This window comes from Rhodnius prolixus, unplaced genomic scaffold, assembly GCF_049639745.1.
Source record: "Rhodnius prolixus isolate KJV_2025 unplaced genomic scaffold, Rpr scaffold_3, whole genome shotgun sequence".
In the NCBI taxonomy this organism is placed as follows: Eukaryota; Metazoa; Arthropoda; class Insecta; order Hemiptera; family Reduviidae; genus Rhodnius; species Rhodnius prolixus.
In genome coordinates, this window is record NW_027411603.1 from 6,334,458 (window position 1) to 6,344,937 (window position 10,480).

Consider the following 10,480-nt stretch of genomic DNA (forward strand, 5'->3'; position numbering starts at 1 on the left):
TAGGATTTGCTTCATGGAATTCTGGTGAGCAAATAAAACGAAGAAATTCCAGTGGATTTTGAATTGTGTTACAGCATAGAGAAAGTGCCTTTCGCCTGACATCAAAGGGTTTAGATAAGAACTAGAGTGAGATTAGCCCTTTCCCTTTTACCCCTAAACTCTCTTCCCTAAAAGGGTTAATAATGAAATTTCTCAAATAAGTAGGCGTTTCGTATATTATTATTATTTTTTAATTGATTTAAGGCGCCTCAACATCTAAGGTTATTGGCGCCCGGAGCTTTTTCCAGTGCACTGCCGGCCTCCGGACAGTGTTCTCTCGTTACAGACAACACTATCCATCACCGGACAGTGAGCTGTAAGAAGCTCCTAGGAAGAGAAAATCTAAGGGTCAGCTGCTGTATTCGAACCCGGGACCTCCACGTGGGAATCCTATACGCTAACCGCATAGCTAATCCCTTCCCTTATTATTATTACTATTATTATTTTAACAACATTCTCTCCATTTTCTTCATTACCAATTTTCAATTAAACATTCACAATATCATTTGACTTTACAGAAATTAGCGAATTGTGTAAAACCAAGTATAGAAGACATAATACCACCAGCTAATGAAGAAAAATCAAAAGAAATGAACACACTATTAGTGAAACCGAACGATGTGAGAATTGTTAAATCAAAGAGTTTAGATAATGTGGTGAAGTGAACCAATTTCAAATCTTTTTTGTTTTATTTCTAAATTCTGTTGAAATTTCTGGAAAAAGAAAAGCCTAGTCGCCTCATAAATTCAGGGAGATTTTTTTTTTTAAATTTACCAAGAAATTTTGTTTTTGCTCACTCAACGATTTAGTAATATGTGTAAATATTCTTTATTTTAGCATTTATTGTGAGTAAAAAAAAAATAAATCTTTTAAAGCAAAACAAGAATCCCATAAAAGGGAAAGAAAATCCTCAAAATGTTTTATGTTACGGTTAAAATTTGATATAAATTGAATTAAGATATTAAATGCTACTTTTTATTTAAAAAAAAAGAAGAAAAAATCTATGAAATTGTAATTATAGGTAATGAATATTGTAAATATAAATTTTATTGAGTATAATTTATAAAAAATGTGAAGTAAGTTTGGAAAATTTTGAAATTATGTAACCTTATATTTAGGTTTCATTTTTTTTTAGAAAAGGATTACGAAATAAATCGCTAGGACATAGGGTAAAGATTTTTGGGAAATTTTGTGACTATTTCATTGGATCGATATTAAAGAGTCAATTTTTTAAAAACATTAATTTTAGCATCTTATCTTTTTTTTAAAAAATTATTATTGTTATTGTTTGTTTTTTCCCTTACCAGTAAGGTGCCTGCTAAGAGATTCATTGTGTGCCCGCAACGCGCTAATTTGCCTTTTTTTTTTTTTTACTTCTTTCTAACAGAATCGGTTCAATCATAAGGCAACTTCCAAAAAGTACAAAAACTTTCACAATACTACACAGATTATTATTATTGGTCCATTAAAATGGGAAGCGTATCCGACGCCAGTATCAAATTTCTGGAGCTAATGTGTTCAAATCAATTGTCATATCCATGATGATAAAGATAAATGGTTTACGAACGAAAAGCAAGTAGATTTTAGGGGAACAGATCTACTGAGACACACCTACTTTTGAATCGCTATCTCTTTATGTAAAACTCAGCATTAAAATCTCAAAAAAGGTGATTTAATTAATAATATTTATCTCATTCAGTAACAAGCCATTGTAAAACTTTTTTTTTTTTTTTTTTTAAGTACTTTTATTTGTATAAAATTACTCAGAACATAAAAATATTTAGAAAGCTAAAAGTGTTGGTCCAAATCTGATTGGTTAAGAAATGTTACTTTTCTTTGGCGGTACGATTAATATTTAAGCGGTTTCTAATTTCAATTATAGTTGTCAGTTCGAAAACGTTTCCTGCTAGATTGTATATTTTTAGTTACCATCTTAAGCATTTTTTAAAATGTTACTTCATGTTTAATGAAGTGTATATTTTATTATTATTTTTGTATAGTAGACAGATCTTTTATGAAATAGTATGCTTGCAAGTTGCAAGTGTTGAAAAAAAACTATATTGGTTAAGGTTGATTATTGGATAGTATACATTGCTGGTTTGTAAAATTTTATTTTCAAAATTATGTCCATAATCTGCCTAAACGTAGTAAGGTAAAGCTATACGTTAGTTTTTGTTTTTACACAATTGTTTTGAACTCGAAGCTGAGATCTCCGCGTTCTAATCCAAGCTAGTCTTAAAGTACTTCAAATTAATGAAGTTTTCATAATCCCAGGATATAAGGCATCGAGAAAGCGGATTAGGATGACATTCTAAACACAGATCGGTGGTCTAGAGCTAGCGGTAGCCGTAACGAAGCAAATTTGATGCCGAGGTTAAAAAAAAAGAGGACAATTAGAGTTTTAGAGAAGAAGTGATTAGACAAGGGAATCGTCTCTTGAAAGTGATAGATCTATTTAGGCAAGGAGAGTCGAAGTATCAAGTAGTTGGGATTGTAGGATGAGCTTAGTAAAGAGTGCTAACTTGGTAAGTTTGCAGGGATTAATTAGTACAAAATAGGGAAGACAAATCGGTTCTGAGTGCCAGAATTGAGGTTACCGTGTACCTCCCTTACATCAGTATGACCGTATTGCCAGATCTATGCTGTATGTGGGGGGGGGGGGGGAAACATATTTGAGAATAAGAGAAAGCTTGCTTCTGCAGGAGAATGCAAAAAAAAAAAAATTGTTTGCTGTTTTTTGCGGGGGCAAGGCTTTGCTCAGGCTATAAAAGGAATCACATTAAACTCAGGTCATGAGTTTCCTTGGGCACCCTATTGATATCTAATAATTTGTAAGAATTGGGCCTGAATCATATCCACTGAGCTGGGTTCCCCCAAAAATGAGGTGATTTTTGATTAATTAACTTGACAGATATTTTAACAAAGCACGATACACAAAATGGGGTGGTAACCTGGTTATGCCCAACACACTCTGAACAATTACGGTTAATACGCGCATTTCTTATTTTTTAATTTCAAATAAATTACAACTGAATGAAGGAATTCATTTTTCATCAAATTTTTTTTTGTTTTAAATGTAATTTACTAATCGATTACGTTAAAAATGAAAAAATAATGAGTTCTACACATTATAATCATTTCATATCATTTTATTGTTCAAAAGATCTTATCTCAAATCGAATAGAAGATTTATACAATTCAATAATCATTCTAACCGTCCAACAAAAAAGAAGAAGAAGAATTTCACGATATTATCAGTGCCTTTTTGTTAAAAAAAAAACAATTTCAGTATGATTTGGCTGTTTTAAACTAAATAATGCTGTGTACATATAAATATTTAAAAATAAGTTACTCAATTACGAGTTTAAGAATAAAATTGTACTCCTTAAGATAATGATAAAACATTTATCCTTTCCATTTTCATTTTTAGATTATCTAGAATGTACGTAGAATTTCAAAATTTTGTACATAAATAAAATAGTATATGTATTTAAGGTAAACTTATTTTTTTTTTTTGTAAAGAAATGTAACATATTTATAGCTAAAATAAATTGAAGAAATGAAATTTAAGGAATCAGTTAATAAAGTAAGATTTAAGTTATATTTATAGCCGCCTTGATTATTTTTAATAATTAAAACCTTAACGAATCCACCCCAAACAAAAGAAGCTTCTCCCTTCTATCTAGTTCCTATAATATTGTTTTTACTGTTTTTTACTGAAAAGATTTCAACTGAACAGTTTATGAGAGGACCAAATAGTAACTTCCATTGGCTGTCGGATCATTTTAACAAACCAGACAAAGAACTAGTTCAGAAAGTAATCTTCAAAAGGATAGCCTAACCTCCATTCGGGACCAGCACTACAAGAAATGTCGTATAAGTTGAATAAATGTTTCGAATTATTGCCCTGAGATCCATTCTAGAGATCGTCTTTTTGTTAACAAATCTAGTGGGTATTACGTCTTTTCAAAGAGACGTGCTGTTGTACTACAATTAAAAAAAAAATGCCTGTAACGGAGTCTTAAGATTCTACATATATTATGTGGCTAGTTGCATAAAAGAACTGTTCTTAGAGAACCGTATAAAGATGAAAGGAGGCTTAATTTATTGTTGCCGGCTCGTGAAGACTCAAATGTAAAGTAGGTCAAGCAGATTAAGCCATTTAAAACAACAGTAGGTTGTTTGAATCAAGTTTTCAAATTAAACTGGTAACATTCGTAAAATCTTTTCTAACAATTGAAGCGGGCTTAAGTCAAATTACGTCATAAATGTTTTGAACGAATGTTTTTACTTACGTCATAATATCAGACTTCATGCAATAATTTGTCTTCTTTACGGCCCAAGTAAAATACCAACTAGATTGTGGCAACTCCAGATAATAATGCGACGATTCAGCAGAGGTTTTACCTTGAAAATAAGAGGAACAGTAGTTTTTAATTACTGAAAGAAGGGAACACCATTAGAGTAACCTTTTTTGGTTACTAATGCACTCTATTTTTATGATTATTAATATTATTATAAGCAGTTAATTTTTTGTTTTAGCGTTAAGTTCGAATTGAAACCTACTTTATTGCTATTCTGGTCAAAGATATTTCATGCTGTCTAGCGGCGAGAGTTTGAACTGCTCTTTTCTAATAGTTCTAACCACTGCCGCTAGATAGCATGAAAATGAACAATAATAATTTCAATTTTAATGAATAAATCAATTAAATGAATCTTGCTTATCGTATGATTGTGTTGTTCAATTAATTTTTTTTTTTCACTTTATTAGACATACATATTTACAACTACAACAAATGTTGTATCGAGTAAATTTGTTGTTACTGGTTAAGTTCACTTGAAAGTATGTAAAGAACAAGACAATATCTCCTTCCATGATACTTTACACTTTTATGATCAAAACATTGCCATTTATATCAGTTTTAGAGCTAACTTTTTTCTACAATTTGGTAAAGAGATCATTGAATTCAGAACAATACGAACGGAGATATAGAGGTTTGAAATTTGTAGTATTTGGAAACCTCTAAAAATTTTACCTGCCATATCTCATTAACTATTATCACCAAAACATTGCCACTTACGTTGGGTATAGAGCTAACTTTTCTGTACATTTTGGTAAAAAGATCATTGAATTCTGAACAACACGAACGGAGATATAGAGGTTTGAAATTTGTAGTATTTGAAAACCTCCAAACTTTAACCTGCCATATCTCATTAACTGTTATCACTAAAACATTGCCACTTACATTGGGTATAGAGCTAACTTTTCTGTACATTTTGGTCAAAAGATCATTGAATTCTGAACAACACGAACGGAGATACAGAGGTTAGAAAACCTCCAAAATTTTACCTGCCATATCTCATTACCTATTATCACTAAAACATTGCTACTTATATAAGTTTTAGAGCTAACTTTTCTCTAGAAATTGGTAAAGAGAACATTGAATTCAGAACAATACGAACGAAGATATAGAGGTTTTAAATTTGAAGTACTTGAAAACCTCCAAAATTTAACCTTCTATATCTCATTAACTACTATGACTAAAACATTGCCACTTACGTTGGGTATAGAGCTAACTTTTCTCTACAATTTGGTAAAGAGATCATTGAATTGTGAAGTATATGAACGGAGATATAGAGGTTTGAAATTTGCAGTATTTGAAAACCTTCAAAATTTAACCTTCTATATCTCATTAACTATTATCACTAAAACATTGCTACTTATATAAATTTTAGAGCTAACTTTTCTCTAGAAATTGGTAAAGAGAACATTGAATTCAGAACAATACGAACGAAGATATAGAGGTTTTAAATTTGAAGTACTTGAAAACCTCCAAAATTTAACCTTCTATATCTCATTAACTATTATGACTAAAACATTGCCACTTATGTTGGTTATAGAGCTAACTTTTCTCTACAATTTGGTAAAGAGATCATTGAATTGTGAATTATACAAACGGAGATATAGAGGTTTGAAATTTGCAGTATTTGAAAACCTTCAAAATTTAACCTTCTAAATCTCATTAACTATTATCACTATAAATAACTCCTTAACAAAAACTTACAGTTTAAAATGTTAAGTATAAGGGTTGATTAAACGCCAAAAGGTACACAAATCAGCAAGTACCCAACATTTCATTAATACTTCATTAATATTTAAGTAATTTTACTGCATTAAATTTCATTTATTTTTTTGAATTTATTAGAGGTCACAGACCCTTATGCTGGCCATTTTCGTCTACAAAATATTTGTTCAAATAGAACACTATTTCTTAGATTGACTGTAATATCTAATCAACAAACTATTAATCACAGGTTAAAAAAAAAAACTTTATAAAAAAAAATATGAGGTTAAAAAATTCAAAAACTTTTTTCAAAAATGCTTGCACCAACATTCATCAATGATTTTGTTTATTTTATTTATTTATTTTTATTTTTAAATAAAAATCTTCGGTTTAAGTTCGTAATTCGATTAAAGCAATTGTTACTTTATTTAGTAGTCAAGCGTTTTTAATAATAGGTAATAATTAATCTGGCTTTATCGCAAATAATATAGTTTTCTTCAATTCTCAATCTAGGTATTCTTACCGCAGTGTTATATATTTGGAATATAAGATATGCATATTTTTATGACAGCTAATTATACCAGTATTTTACCTACTATAAGTAAAATTAGAGGGACTACATTAAATTACAATTGAGAAATGAATAATTATTGTTGAATAATTTACTGGATATTACCTATGCGTTATTTGTACTCACAAATACTTCGGTAAGAAGAATTCTAGACTGAAATATTGTTTTAAATCCGTGATTCAAATTTAAACAGTAGCCGACTCTAACTTTGTCTTTTTCTATTTTAACATGCATGTATATGTGACTACTCAGAATAAAGGGCCTAATAAAGATAAATCAGAAGAATAATTTGGAATAAAGCTATAATAAAGTACCTATTTAATTACGAAGACATAATATACATTTTATCATAATTATAACAAAAAATAAAATATTATGAATGAACTAAGGGAAGGGATTAGCTATGCGGTTAGCGTATTGGATTCCCGCGTGGAGGTTCCGGGTTCGAATCCAGCTGCTGACCCTTAGATTTTCTCTTCCTAAGAGCTTCTTACAGCTCACTGGCCGGTGATGGACAGTGTTGTCTGTAACGAGAGAACACTGTCTGGAGGCCGGCAGTGCACTGAAAAAAACTCCGGGCGCCAATAACCTCAGATGTTGACGCGATTTAAATCAATAAAAAAAAAAATTATGAATGAACTGGCCAGCATAAGGGTCTGTGACCTCTAATAAATTCAAAAAAATAAATGAAATTTAATGCAGTAAAATTACTTAAATATTAATGAAGTATTAATGAAATGTTGGGTACTTGCTGATTTGTGTACCTTTTGGCGTTTAATCAACCCTTATACTTAACATTTTAAACTGTAAGTTTTTGTTAAGGAGATTTTTGGACTTTTTGGATAGATTTTCCTTTTTGTCTGTTTTGCAAAGTTACATATCTGCTTTACAGATTTTATTAAAATTTGGAATAATAAATTCTACCATTATAACCTAAAAAGGTGTTAAGTCCGAACCGTAACTACCACTGGAGCGATCTTTTTAAAGAATGATTATAGTTGCGGTCCCCCAAACCATCCTCAATAACAATTTTTTAGAGAAAGCGTTTTGAATAAAATAGGAAGATATTTGTACGTAAATAGCAAAATTAAAAAGCGATTTCAGTACTTCCTTTTAAGAGGAGTAAGAAAAATAAACTGCGATTACAGTACTTCTCCCTAAAAGGCAAATATTTTGAATCGAATTCATTGATGTAAATAGGTTCACTCATTGATAATTTTAACGATTGCAGTACTTCCTCTTAGTAGGTGTAAGAGCATGGTGGCACTTCACAGCCACGTAGAGGAGCTTTAACCACTTCTTCGTGGTAAATTTTATCCAAATCGAACTAAGCGTAATAGAAATATTGGTAATAATAGTATTAGAAAAGGCCTTACTTGGGTGGGGCAAACTCCCCTCCTTATGAGTCATAGCGACGAGACTTTTAAAGTGCAAATCTGTACAAAATTTCGATTCGAATGACACTTTATTCATGAAAATCGGTTCACGTTTCGATAATTTGAAACGATTACCATACTTCCCCCTAATAAGGGTAAGAGCAGAACGTCGTTTAAATGTTACGTAGGAGTGCCCTAAACCTTTCATCCTGCCAAATTTTATTAAAATCGGGTTAACATTTTCAGAGTTATTAGTAATAATAATTTTGAGAAGGGGCCTCACATATATGGGGCTAACTCCTCCCCCATTTGATGTACAGCGTCGAGACCCCCAAAAGGCACATCTACATAAAATTCCGAAACGAATGACACCTTATTCATGAAAATCGGTTCACGCGTTTAGGCGCTACGTTGTTTACAAAAAAGGTAACAACAAGAAGAACAACAACAAGAACAAGACCAATTTTTGAAAATGCCGTTTTTGCTCATTTTCAGTAACTTTTTTCTCTTAATATATTAAATCTGGGTCTTGACAAAAAAATTACAGTTATAAAGGAGGACTTGCCCTATAATTTAAAGAAAATTTGGGAATTTTATCTTTTATAGAAAAAGAGAAAAAAATTGTCAAAGTTGGGTGTTTTTCAACGTTACACTTTTTCGTGCAGTTTTTGATGGTCAACCCTTATACAACTGTCCTACCGGACAGTTTTAATACACTCCTCCTAAAATTATTGGGTTAAATACTAATCCGCAGCTACTGAAGAGATTTTAGAATTGATTTATAAAACCAAGGTTTAACCACTTGCAAATCAGTTTTCGCATTAAAAGTTTTTAAAAATGTTTTAATCTGATCTCTAATTTCTTGCAAATATTAGCTTTGCAATTCAATATTGTAAAAACTACAACAAAAACAGCAAAAAAAAAGTGTAACTTGTTAATAAAAAATGAACAAAACCACCTACAAGTTGTGTACATCAACATGTCTTATAAGGTGTTTTATCTTGTGGAGGACATCCGGCTGCAGTCGCTGCAAAAGCCATCTTGGAAGAAATTGATCTCATTACTTGTCTATTCTGCTGGAGTCTGTTCTGATTCTCGTTTTCTTTCATTCAGTTAGCTAAAGAGTCAGCTAAAGATTCTAGCCGGGTAAGTGGCAACTGTAAGGCCATTCTTTTCGGATGTCCATGATCTAGATTCTGCAGAAGATCCTGGAAAAAAAGAACTTGAAATAACTTTTTTTAAGGTACTATTTAAGTGAAGCACAAATATTTGACAGTTAAACACTTTGGATTTAGATGCGATCCATTATTAAGTATGTTCTACTTTTTGTCGAAATACACTAGTTGGATTTTGCATTTATTTATACACCATTTTTTGTAGGATATTAGGTCGCGCATTTGTATGTTGCATGTCCTCTTGATCGTGGATCATAGAAGAACAGATATAGAGGAGTTATTACATATTGCACTAATCTGGTTGGTTCCAATTTTTTAAGAACAAGGAGAATGTATTTTTTGAATAATTGTAGAAACTGGGCATTCAGTTATAAATATTAATCTCATATTTATATACTTTAGAGTAAATAAATAAATAAACCAACCTCTCTTAGTAGCGGCATCTTCCCTCGAGGTACTTGTTGTTCGATAGAAGTCTGTGTTTCTTCATGGAGAACCACCTCAGTATTCTTCCTTGAGAAGAATCACCACCAACTCCTCCTGGTTCTAGCGAAGTTTTTTGCCATTTCTCCTTTACGTCGATACAGCTAAATACATAAAAACTCTTTATAGCTGCTTACGATATTCTTGTTAAGAAAATATGAACATTAATACAATCCTAAAATTTAAGATTAAAAATGCAATTAAGATATGAACTGTTTTTAACTTAGAATGAAAAGTTTTCAAATTAGTTAAAATGACTATTACTGAATCATCAGTAATAAATTTAAACAATGAAATGGTCAGGGTCCAAAATTCACTTGTAACCTAACGGTTCATCATTCTACATTGAATAATTGTAGAAACTGTGCATTCAGTTATAAATATTAATCTCATATTTATATACTTTAGAGTAAATAAATTTTGTTTGATGTAATGTGATATAAATAGGAAATTTTTTGGCTAAAATTATTTATTTAATTAATTTTACATAGAACGAAAATAAATTAATACTTTTTTTAGGGGTAAAGCCCCCCTCTTAAAATAAAATTCTAAATATTGAAGTGATAATATCGATGTGATTTTGGTTACCTGTTACAATGTAACCCACCATATTTAAATATAAATATAAAATAATACCAATAATGAATATTTTACATTTATATTTAAATGTGGCGAAAGCGAATCAAAATCAATTCGATATTACAAACCTCCGGGTACCTAATCATGACAATTACCGCATGTTCTTTTAATGTGATAAATACAGCTGTTAAA

At 30.8% G+C, this 10,480-nt stretch overlaps 1 protein-coding gene and 1 long non-coding RNA gene across 3 annotated transcripts in view; one reads left to right on the forward strand and one right to left on the reverse strand.

Annotated features, from left to right (window-relative positions):
• Positions 1-3,253, forward strand: part of LOC141453740 (sodium- and chloride-dependent GABA transporter ine-like) — a 70,722-nt gene extending 67,469 nt beyond the window's left edge. For both annotated transcript variants that reach the window (XM_074127299.1, XM_074127298.1), the window contains exon 11: positions 558-3,253. In XM_074127299.1, coding sequence (XP_073983400.1) covers positions 558-704 — 147 coding nt within the window. In that variant the 3' untranslated portion in view covers positions 705-3,253. The remainder of the gene's footprint in view (positions 1-557) is intronic.
• Positions 3,254-6,958: 3,705 nt separating this feature from the next.
• On the reverse strand, positions 6,959-10,041 carry LOC141453755 (uncharacterized). Its single transcript, XR_012458168.1, has 2 exons — positions 9,652-10,041; positions 6,959-9,259 (listed from the first exon to the last, which is right to left on the reverse strand). It is a non-coding gene; the product is annotated as an uncharacterized lncRNA (long non-coding RNA).
• Positions 10,042-10,480: the final 439 nt, after the last annotated feature.